This window comes from Protomyctophum bolini (genome assembly GCF_963924005.1).
Source record: "Protomyctophum bolini genome assembly, chromosome: 14".
NCBI classification, from domain to species: domain Eukaryota; kingdom Metazoa; phylum Chordata; class Actinopteri; order Myctophiformes; family Myctophidae; genus Protomyctophum; species Protomyctophum bolini.
The window spans coordinates 27696424-27708923 of record NC_137875.1 but is presented as its reverse complement, the minus strand read 5'-3'; the positions used below and the strand labels follow the sequence as shown (position 1 = coordinate 27708923).

At 46.6% G+C, this 12500-nt stretch overlaps 1 protein-coding gene across 2 annotated transcripts in view; it reads left to right on the top strand.

Annotated features, from left to right (window-relative positions):
* The window catches only part of meis1b (Meis homeobox 1 b), a 113015-nt gene that overhangs the window by 49337 nt on the left and 51178 nt on the right, over positions 1-12500 (top strand). For both annotated transcript variants that reach the window (XM_080782652.1, XM_080782651.1), the window contains one exon: positions 1036-1181. In XM_080782652.1, coding sequence (XP_080638778.1) covers positions 1036-1181 — 146 coding nt within the window. The remainder of the gene's footprint in view (positions 1-1035; positions 1182-12500) is intronic.

Here is a 12500-nt window from a genome sequence, read left to right as displayed (position 1 = left end):
TGGTGGTAGTGTCTGAGAGAGGGGGGATTCTCTTCATTGGAGCCAGGCAGAAAGCGTACAGTATAATTGGGAGTTTTGAAAAGGGGTGCTGTGTGTATGCTGTGTTCCGTCTTTCAATGCAGCGGGGGAGAGTGAGAGCGACAGGCGGAGAAAAGGCCTCCTCGGAGCATCTTTTTGCCTTTTGCGTTCACCCCCCATCCCCCCCCCCCCCCCCTTGGTGCTCAAACACACTAAGCTGTCTCAGTGTTTCCCGTAGGTGAGGTTAGACGGCCTCAAATAGAGCCTTATCGAAGCCCTACAGGTTGCTGTAAGCACCCGCCGAATGGCATTGTTATGAAAAGCAGCTAGCTTTGTTAGCGCTGTTTGTGTCTCCGACTCCAAGCACCCCCCCCCCCCCCCGCACCACCTTTTCCTTTGCTGACCCCCCCCCCCCCCCCACACCCGATGCTCTTAACCTCCCCTTTTGTAGCGCTGTGTAACTCTTCCATCCCAGGTAAAACGGCGTAAAGCGACGGGGTTGACGCTTCAATAACTATTTCCCCCTCAGGATAATAGAGACTTAAATCCCTCTGTCATTTTCAATTCTGCGCGGGCTGGGATGGGAGAGTGGGGAAATGCGACCTTACAAGTCCTTTGTGCTTCCTCTTCCCCCCGCCGCTCTCTCTCGACGAGATGCCAGAGCTCGCCGTGTTTTCGGCAGCAGTGGGGGAATCGAAAATGAAAGGCAGGGTTATTTATAAAATAAAAAATAAAAAAAAGGATTAAAAATGAATGGGGTTTCTCTGGTGCTGCAGGTTTCTAGCCATTCTCTGCACCCCCCCTTCCCCCCCATTGTTGTGCTTCTATAGCCTTAATGTCTGCGCGTACAAAGCCCCCCTTGAATTCCTTTGGAAATCATATTTATTCCCTTTGAAACGCAGAGGCACATGAACCGCTCCGGAAAGTAAACAAACAAACAAACGGCGGCGTCTAATCTCCCGCTCTTTTTTCTCTCCCCCCCCCCCCCCCCCTTCCTCCCGTCACGTGACACATCAGGTGACGGCCTGGACAACAGCGTGGCCTCGCCCAGCACGGGGGACGACGACGACCCCGACAAGGAGAAGAAACGCAACAAGAAGCGAGGCATCTTTCCCAAGGTGGCCACCAACATCATGAGGGCCTGGCTCTTCCAGCATCTAACAGTGAGTCTCATGGATTCAAAAGTTCTCGTCGCCACGACTGATTCCAGTCATTTGGATTCCGTAGAAGTCAGCATGTCTTCTATAGAAGTGTGTCCTGCACCGAAAATAGATTATCTACGAGATACAAAGCTTGTAGATATAATGGCCTATTTTTGGTTATTAGTTATTTCAGTCTTCCAGTCGTGAGATCGCTTTTATCCATGTGAGTCTAATTACTTCCGGGTCACACGTGTGTGTGTGTATGTGTGTGATCGGTCTGAGCCATAGGCTCTCTCTCGCTCTCTGGCACACACACACACACACACACACACACACACACACACACACACACACACACACACACACACACACACACACACACACACACACAGTCTCACACACACACACACACACACACACACACACACACACACACACACACACACACACACACACACACACAATATACAATAGATGGATATACAGTATATACAATATACAGTATATATTTTGTCACATGGCGCTGTTGCTTACTGAGAACCAGTCATTTTCGGCAAGTATAAGTTGGGCTTTACTCACACAGACTTCTATACGCATGCACGCACACACACACACACACACACACACACACACACACACACACACACACACACACACACACCACCTTCTCATCTATACAATTCCTCCCAGCTCGCACGGCCGGCGGGACACATCAAAGAGTGGGCTCTGTGTAATCTAGCGGCCATCTCTCTCCAGCGCTGCGCTCTCACTCCTCGCCTGGTGAAACCCAATAAGCTTGAAGCTGAGAAACGCGCCGTCGGCCATAAATGCCGCACATAGATAGATGAACATTATTAAAAACCAATCTGTCATTATTTATCAGGCGACTGGGATTCCGCGAAGGCCTGTGGTTTTTTAACTTTACCCTTGACTTATCGGCGAGAATACCAGCACTATTCTGTGCATGCTTGTGGCAGTATAGAGAGTGTTGTTGTGAATTGTTTGGGAAAAAAGCAAGCGTGGGGAAAATAGGTTTGACACAACATGTGGGCACTGTTCCTGACCATGGTGACCGTTGAAGATGAGAGTTAAAGGACCTTCCACACCTAGAACAGAAGATAATAATTTTAAAGATGGAGTGCCGTGATTTTTTTCTCCCAAAAAACATGATCATCAGGTACTCTGACTTCACTAGGAGAAAGACACACCCACCAGTTCATTATGTATACCTGGTTTTCAGGTGGGTGGTGATTCACCTGAACTGAAGCCACACCCACGGCTGTCGTATGATAAAGGGGGAGAGTTTAGGGGAGGGGATGATATTGTGATGTCACTGTCATTTCGATGGGGCCTTTTGACTCAAAGTTTTCAGGAAGAAACCTAAGATTATTATTCTAACCACCCCTGGGGGTCTATTAAAGTAATGTTAACTCCATAGACAGAAAAAGAACAAACACGCCAATAATAATTATAACTCAAGTGGATGACAGTGGGAAAACTGAACTACTACTTCAGATCGACAAGCATTGTGAGCTTGTAGATCTGCTATTTTCAAAATATTTTTAATACATTTGAAAACTTGAAATGGGACATTCTGCATTCTACTTTTGGTATCTTAAGTACATTTAGATACCAACACTTTTGTACTTTTACTCAAGTAATTTTTTAATTCTGGACTTTTACTTGTAACGGACTATAGTTTTACTTTGCAGTATTGATACTTTCACAACGTGTGAGTACTGCTGGGGTTGTATTGAAGTGGTACAGCAGCAGTCTCACTATACTGCTGGGGTTGTATTGAAGTGGTACAGCAGCAGTCTCACTATACTGCTGGGGTTGTATTGAAGTGGTACAGCAGCAGTCTCACTATACTGCTGGGGTTGTATTGAAGTGGTACAGCAGCAGTCTCACTATACTGCTGGGGTTGTATTGAAGTGGTACAGCAGCAGTCTCACTATACTGCTGGGGTTGTATTGAAGTGGTACAGCAGCAGTCTCACTATACTGCTGGGGTTGTATTGAAGTGGTACAGCAGCAGTCTCACTATACTGCTGGGGTTGTATTGAAGTGGTACAGCAGCAGTCTCACTATACTGCTGGGGTTGTATTGAAGTGGTACAGCAGCAGTCTCACTATACTGCTGGGGTTGTATTGAAGTGGTGCAGCAGCAGTCTCACTATACTGCTGGGGTTGTATTGAAGTGGTACAGCAGCAGTCTCACTATACTGCTGGGTTGTATTGAAGTGGTACAGCAGCAGTCTCACTATACTGCTGGGGTTGTATTGAAGTGGTACAGCAGCAGTCTCACTATACCGCTGGGGTTGTATTGAAGTGGTGCAGCAGCAGTCTCACTATACTGCTGGGGTTGTATTGAAGTGGTGCAGCAGCAGTCTCACTATACTGCTGGGGTTGTATTGAAGTGGTGCAGCAGCAGTCTCACTATACTGCTGGGGTTGTATTGAAGTGGTGCAGCAGCAGTCTCACTATACTGCTGGGGTTGTATTGAAGTGGTACAGCAGCAGTCTCACTATACTGCTGGGGTTGTATTGAAGTGGTACAGCAGCAGTCTCACTATACCGCTGGGGTTGTATTGAAGTGGTGCAGCAGCAGTCTCACTATACCGCTGGGGTTGTATTGAAGTGGTGCAGCAGCAGTCTCACTATACTGCTGGGGTTGTATTGAAGTGGTGCAGCAGCAGTCTCACTATACTGCTGGGGTTGTATTGAAGTGGTACAGCAGCAGTCTCACTTCCTCTTCTCCCTCTCACCGCAGAGGCAATGCGATCCCGATGCGTCGGCGACACACGTGCACTTATCTCCAATAAATCAGCGGGGAGTAAAATCAAGTCACACCTCGCTCTTTGTGTGCGCTGCAACATATGTCATGCACGGGGAAGCGCAATGGCAGTTTACAGGAAATGCATACGAACAGAAATGCATGCAAATTCTTCAATGGGATGAGATGGCATAGATGGAAGGTTATTAGTTCCAGATGGGCGAGCGGGGGGGGGGGGGGGGGGGGGATTCAATTGTTTCTGCAGCCGAGGGAAAAGTGTGAAACGGAATGATTTTTAAAAATATATGTAATTTCTGCAAATTAAGGAATACAGAACAGGTGTTAAATGTAATTGGAAGTGACAGTAACCTGAGTAAATGTCATCTGTTCGTGTAAAACAGTGATCCATATTAGACATTCCAGGTTTGAAGGCGCATATTAGATTGATTCTGATTCTGTCAGTCCTACATATGAGATAATGAGTTTATAATTAGATCCCCGATGGACTTAAGTGTAAATTCAGACATATCACTCTATGGCTATATATGCACCTGCCCACACACACACACACACACACACACACACACACACACACACACACACACACACACACACACACACACACACACACACACACACACACACACACACACGTAGACTCTGTGCCGCCTCTTAGAAACGGCCTCTTTTCCAAGCCGCGCTACACCTAAACCCAAAACACACACAGAACTGGATGACGTAGCCCCACAACGACCCCCACCCCACCCCCTCCCGGGCTTTCGAAGCCTTACAGGAAAGGTGTTTGAACGATGTACACATTCTGAATGTGGAAATTCAGGCCACACACTCCTCTTCTGCACACACAGAAGACACAGACACACACACACACACACACACACACACACACACACACACACACACACACACACAGTAACACACTTTCAGTTTTGTAGTACACCTTGGGTTGTGTTTAGGCTTCGGTGACGTTGGATCTCAAACAGAGGGAAGGGCTTAAGATGGGGGGGGGGGGGGGGGGGGGAGAGGAAAAGGATAGGAAACGGGAGTGGTGGAATGTAAATGTTAAGAAAATGCAATGAGTGAGGACGGATGGATGATGGCCCACATGAGCAGATGGATGGATGGATGGATGATGGAGGCTGTGGGAGAGGCTTCAAACAGCCCACATGTGCCTTTCAGCCGGTGTTGGTCTGACCACACAGAGAGAGCCATGAGCTCTGCTACAACGTCACGTCCGTCGTCCACTATATGGTGTTAAGGAACTTTAATGAATACATATTTTAAGCTTTTTCCAGTGTGCAGACCATATCTTTTTTCTACTATTAACCTCGGCTCGGCACCTGGCGTTTAGTCAGTGGATGTGCGTGCTCTACTGTATTCTCCTCCGATCCACCATACAGTACACACATACCGTACGTCAGCTGCTTTCTGTTTGAAACGTGCAGCGAGAGCCTGGCCTTTTGGAGATAGACGCCACACACGCCGATTAGAGACACATGATGCAACTGTAGTATGCATGCATTCATATACTGTACAGATGCTGCGCACACGGTAAAATCCCAAGTGTTTCATTTCAAACAGAGAGTGTGCAAATGTAGCCAAATGGACCCCATTTGGTTACATTTGGGCGTTCTCTGAGGTACAAATGGCTGAGATGGCTATACACAGGAGAAATATAAACTGTCAATCTAGATTAGAATACAATGCAATGCAATAAAACAGTGGTTCCAAAACGGTGTGCCAGATGTGTGTTGGGCCTGTGTGACAAGCACACATAATATATAACTATACAAAAAGTTCTGAATTACTTTTACGATATAGTACTTAGTTTGAACTCCTTTGCCAATACGAAGGCAAATTATATAGGTACTGTACATTAAATATGAATGTACTTTATATGTATTTTCATATTACATGTCAGTTTTTATATTATAGGTGAACATTTTAAATACAATTTGATTTCCACAAATGTAAAAAAAAAAATATTTTTTTGTACTATTTAATTTCTTCATGACATTTTGTTTTTAAATCATGAAAAATGTTGCTTTCAAAAAAAAGGTTTTTAGAAAACATAACAGGACCTATAAAAATCTGTCCGTGTTTGGGAACCATGAGTGGTGGAGGTAGTGTGGGGACTCGAAGCAGGACTCGGTACAGAGGGACTGTATGGAGTTAGAGGTGGAGGAGACTGTAACAGAGGGACTGTAATGGAGGTGGAGGAGACTTTAAAGAGAACTCAGAGGGACTGTAATGGAGGTGGAGGAGACTGTAACAGAGGAACTGTAATGGAGGTGGAGGAGACTGTAACAGAGGGACTGTAATGGAGGTGGAGGAGACTGTAACAGAGGGACTGTAATGGAGGTGGAGGAGACTTTAAAGAGAACTCAGAGGGACTGTAATGGAGGTGGAGGAGACTGTAAAGAGAACTCAGAGGGATTGTAATGGAGGTGGAGGAGACTGTAAAGAGAACTCAGAGGGACTGTAATGGAGGTGGAGGAGACTGCAGGACTCAGTGCAAAGGGGAGGAACACAGAGAATCCACAGGGACGATGAGCGAGTACACCACACAAGGATGTTAGATATTAACGCTGCATGTGCGACAATGGCGACGTCACTCGGGCCTGTTTTGGAAATGTGTTTTGGAGACACTGTTGTCATCGCTGGGGACGTTTTTGCGGTGTTCCGTTGTTGCGCTGACTGGGAAATTGCTGAATTCTCGAGGGTGGAAGCCACAGTGCCATGTACGTAAATGGATGTAGCCAACATTCTTGTGTCCCTCAAATGACAATCCACCGGGTTAATTTAACTTTAAATTTTAACAGTTTAAAAAGGAAAAGTGTATTTAAGTAAGACACAGATTTCGCTGCGTGTAGAAAACCCATCAGAGAGTAAAGGTATAGAAAAGTTACTATGAAATATATTTTCATAGCACCTTTCAATCCAGATCAAAGTTCTTTGCACACACAGCATACAGTATAGGTAACGAGGCATAGTAATGCAGAAGCATAGAACATGCATGGACAGAGGGGCCATAGTAGTGCATTCTGGGATGATGAGGACACACGCACCACGGCTGGCTGACTTCTCTCCCAACACGCCCAATGACCTCACCGTCCTCGTCAGCTTGTTGACAGCGTCAGCGCGGGTCAAGTGCATCACAAGGCTTTGGCCCGGCCGACTTGGACAGGCCAAAAGACTCGATAGGCCCCGACGCCCGCCAATGGGAGCCGGGTGTCAATTGGAGCAGCGGGGTGCCACGTAGTGTCGATGTGGAAATCACATCACCGTCCCAATATGACCGACCGTGATTGCATTCGTTCTGCAATGCAGTGAACCCATTTAGACCTGAGGTCGATTCTATAATGTCTTCTAAATCAGTTTTTTTTAAACATATGTTTCTATATCATGTTGTTCCAGGGACCCCCCAGAAGATTTGCACACGTTTTCACGATTTTTCAAAAATATCAGATGTACAAGCTTGTAGCATGCTATATGAGCTTGTAGATCTGCTATTATTCAACAGCTAACGTTTAAATAATGGTTAAAAGCTGTGGTCACCAGAGTCCCTATTTTTACCAGTGCTTTTCTTACCCCTTATCCCTAAACTACTTTCAGTCTGTCCTGGACGGTTTAATAGAGGTGTTGCATATTTTGTTTTTGAGGAGCGATAGCTCCTCCTATGTCCAGCTTTTGGTGTGTGTAACCCACATTTTGTCCTAACACAAACCTTAAATGCCTAAAAACACAAACATTGCGTACGGTAACGAAGGTGAGGACACAAAGTCTGATTGGCCGGAATGAGATGATGTATGATGATAAGAGCGCCCCTCAGTTCACACGGTGTGATTTACTTTTGAGGGGCACTAGCCCCTCCTATGCCCAGCTTTCATTGATGACACTTTTCTGTCCTCACAGAAAAGTGACGCATTGTGATTGGCCAGAATGACATTTGTTATGATTTGATTGGCTGAGCACGGAATACGATGTATGAATGATAAGTGCGCCCCTCACTTCACACGGGTGTATACAGTAGATAAAATAAGATAAAATATATACAGTAGATATAAATATATTATTAGTGTGGTTGCCCAAACTTTACATGGCATGCAATAGCAGGCATTAAAACCAAAACCAAACTTGGAGGCCAGTGCATATTTGCGCCTTTTAAAACAACAGAGCCTCTGAAGAAGAACTAACGACCACTTATCATGCTCTGTCTGTCCTACCCCCCCCCCTCCTCCTTTGTTAACCCCCCTGGTGTTCACCCTCTTTTTGCACAAATGGTATTTTCTTGTTTAATTTAACAAGAAATGAGTAGTAAATGAAAGCTCAGGCCTCTAATCCCTAGCGCTCTCCCCCGCTCCCATATGAAAAGCCAATTTGTGAAATTATGTGATAGAGTAATTAGATGGAATCCACCCCCCCCACCTTTGTAGATTGTTGCCACACCGTGTGTGTGTGTGTGTGTGTGTATGTGTGTATGTGTGTGGGTGTGTGTGTGTGTGTGTGTGTGTGTGTGTGTGTGTGTGTGTGTGTGTGTGTGTGTGTGTGTGTGTCAATTCAACTCAGCGATCCTGCGACACGTGAGCCTGCATGGCTATTTTCGGACGATAAATAAATCACGGTGTACACAGGATTTATCACTCAGGATTTTAATTTATGCACTGGTAACGCAATGAGTTAAATTAACACTTAGCAGTTTACTGGGTACGAGAGTGCACAAAAAGGGAGGGCAGAGGGTGTGGTGCTTGAAGTATATAAATATATTTTTTCTTTTTTCCACAGTATATACATACGTACTGTACACACACCTACTCACACTCCAACACACACACACACACACACACACACACACACACACACACACGCACACACACAAATGAGCATGTTGGCTCTCTCCTGCTGGCACTGGTCCTCTCCTATTTGTACACAGATCCAGTGTAATGAAGGGGAGCTGCGATAGCAGCTCGTAAAAAAATCAAGCTACGAGAAAAAGCCAAAACCACAAACCCTCAGCGAGCCCCTTTTTTTCACCTCCTCCCCTCAGAACGTGTAAAAAAGCACAGAGAGAGAGAATATAAAATATAAGAAGAAAAAAAACAACTGGGAGGCATAATCCCCCCGTTAATACAATTAGAGTGCAATTTGGCTGCTCGCGCGCCACAGATGTACAGTACCAGGGCTGGGGGAGCAGGGGCGGGCACGTTTTGGCCCTCCTGGAAACATTTTAACACACACCGGCATACAGGGTTGGTGGTGGTGGGTGTGTTTTTGGTTGCTGTGTGTGTGTGTGTGTGTGTGTGTGAGGGGGGGGGGGGATATTTTGAGCAGAAACAGGTGTGAAAACCGATATAATTCATTTCTGCGCCTGGCTGAGGCGCTGGGGAGGCCAGGGACCCCACATCAGTGGTACTGTGGATGTGGTCACGCCGGACCAGTGTTTCTCAAACGGTTTCATTTCAAGGACTCCCAGTTTGATGTGCATTAGTTGGGCCACAGTTGGGCCTCTGGTTGATACTTAAAAGAAGAAAATCTCCGGGACTCCAAATCTAGATCTGTGAAGTATTGTAATGTAACTCCCGACACTGTCCAACTTTATACCAAATGGACCGGTCGTAGTTACAGACCCATATACGGGTCCATTTGGTTCCTAACTTTCAGTCAATTACCTGGAGAACCTTTCCGCTAAAGCTGTGACTGTGTGGAATATGGGGGGATGCTTATAGTTGAGGGATAGGCCAACATGAGTTTCCCCTAAATACTGGTGGTTAGGGTTGTATATGGGAATGGGACATACAGTAAGTACAGCCCACAACAGGACTAGAATAGAATAGGATGGACATGAAAATACCTCGATTGTCCAATTGTTGGAACACTGTGTGGCTTGTGTAAATTGCTGTTTTACATATGTGTGTTTGGCTGTTTGCAAGTAGACACATACACACACACACACACACACACACACACACACACACACACACACACACACACACACACACACACACACGAAGGTGAAACAAAACACACACACACACACACAAAAAAAAACCTAAACTTTGGGGGGAGGTCACAGTTCAGGCCAGGCTGCTGTTTATTAGCAGAGCTCTCATGGACAACAACAACAGGCCTACCGCCGTGCCCATCCACACCCAACCGGCTTCTCATTGGTCAACCGCTACGGCATGACCCTGCTTCACCCCAGGGGGTTCGTCTGACCATCCAGTCATCCAAAAAGTACAATCAAGCTGATTATTTTATTATTTACAGTGATGACTGTGTGCTTTAAGCACTTAGACCTGCATATACTTTCTTATTTCCTACACCAAAAACAGCTGATCTACAAGCTTGTGGCCGATCTTAGAGACCTGATATATAGATGCCCCCCTCCCCCCCAACAGATTAGAAGGTAGGAACGCCAGGATTCATGTGGTTAAAAGCAAAACAAATGAAAGCAAACAACAAACAGGAGCTCCCGAAAAAACGCCCTCAGCTGACTTCCTTTAATAACCTGCGTTTGTCAACCTTTTCATTCATAAACGGACCGTAATGTCCGCCCTGGCATCGTAATGCGATTGGGTGGCCCGCCGCGTGGCCTCATGCCTCCGATTAGCACTTAATTCAATGGAAGTGGGAAGAGCCCGAATCCGAGGCGCCACCGCATTAAAAACAGGACATCAGACCTCATAGACGGAGCCGACGGCACTGCCAGCGGCCTGGCGTCACGCCCTCATCCAGCAGACACACAGACACACAGACGGACAGACGGACAGACGGAGACAGCTAGGACAACAACTTAGTTTGTTCTCTGAGAGATTCATTTTTTATTTCGTTTTTTCTCAGGGTTTGTGACTGTGTGTGTGTGTGTGACTGTGTGTGTGTGTGTGTGTGTGTGTGTGTGTGTGTGTGTGTGTGTGTGCGTGTGCGTGTGCATGTGTGTGTGCATGTGCGTGTGTGGGCACGTGCGCATGTGTGTGCATGTGAGAGCTATAGAGGAGACTTTTTGAACCGATGGCTTGTCCTTATATACCCATCATTCTAGTGCTTGGTGTCAAAGACACGGCAGCTGAGTCAATCTACCCCCAACACACACACACACACACACACACACACACACACACACGCACATGCACATGCACATACGTGCACGCACATGCACACATGCTCCCCCACATTACCCCACACCTTGTAATGAAAACATCATCAATTATCCCTCTTGACAGGCCCCAGGGACCAGAGGCAGACAGCTCTCTTTTTTGGGGGGGGGTTTCTCTTTGTGGACTGACCCCTAGACCCCCCCCCCCCCCTCAAGTCCCCCATACAGATATACACACTCGCACGCACACGTGCACGTACCTCCTGTTGTTTACACCAACTAACAGACGTGTAACGTTCGCATGTGACGTGTACGTTTGCGTGTGTGTTTGTTTTATATAGTCCAGCAGACGAGCGTGTACACATGTACACATGCGTGGTTATGGTTATATTAAGTGGGATCGGGCCGGTCAGACCGGTCCATCTGGTGGTAGAGCCGGAGGGGGGGAGGGGGGGGGTTGTAATGGTTGAGTCCGTATGGACGAGACAGACGGAGGCCAAACCTCCTGACATACCGCTGTGAAAGGACATCTGGGTCATGATGGATGGATGGATGGATGGATAGAGGGATGGATTGATAGAGGGATGGATGGATAGATGGATGGAGGAATGGATTGATTGATAGAGGGATGGATGGATAGATGGTTGGAGGGAGGGATGGATAGATGGATGGAGGAATGGAGGAATGGATGGATTGATAGAGGGATGGATGGATAGATGGATTCAGATTCAGATTCAGATACCTTTATTTGCCATTTGTGTATACACACATAGGAATTTGTTTTGACATAACATGATTGCATTCGATTCTTTTTTCACAAATAGATAGACAGACATAAAGACATGTCTGGATGCAGTGATTGATGGAACAATGGAGTGGCGGGTGGATAGATTGCTGGATAGACTGATGGAATACATTGAGTGGACGCATGCAGAGATGGAAGGACCAGTGGACTCCTGCATCCAATGGTTGTGTCACCTTTCTGTTTTTTCTCCTTTCAACCCCTTTATTCCATGTTCTCCTTTTCTTCTCTTCTTGCGTTGGTTTGCCCTCCTCTCTGTAACGACCCTGAAGGGCCGTTAACTTTTAATTCACATCACCTCTCAACCTTTCCAACATGGCTGCCACAGCACAAACCCCAGATGCGTGTGTGTGTGTGTGTGTGTGTGTGTGTGTGTGTGTGCAGTGTGTGTGTGTGTGTGTGTGTGTGTGTGTGTGTGTGTGTGTGTGTGTGTGTGTGTGTGTGTGTGCGCAGTGTGTGTGTGTGTGTGTGTGTGTGTGTGTGTGTGTGTGCAGTGTGTGTGTGTGTGTGTGTGTGTGTGTGTGTGTGGGGGGGGGGGTGATTCCTTGCAGTGCTACTGACCGACCTTGAAGCTTTGTAAAATTCTCACGTTCTCAAGGAAACATTCTGTCCGCCCCTTGACTGGGAGCAGACACACGCGCACACACACACACA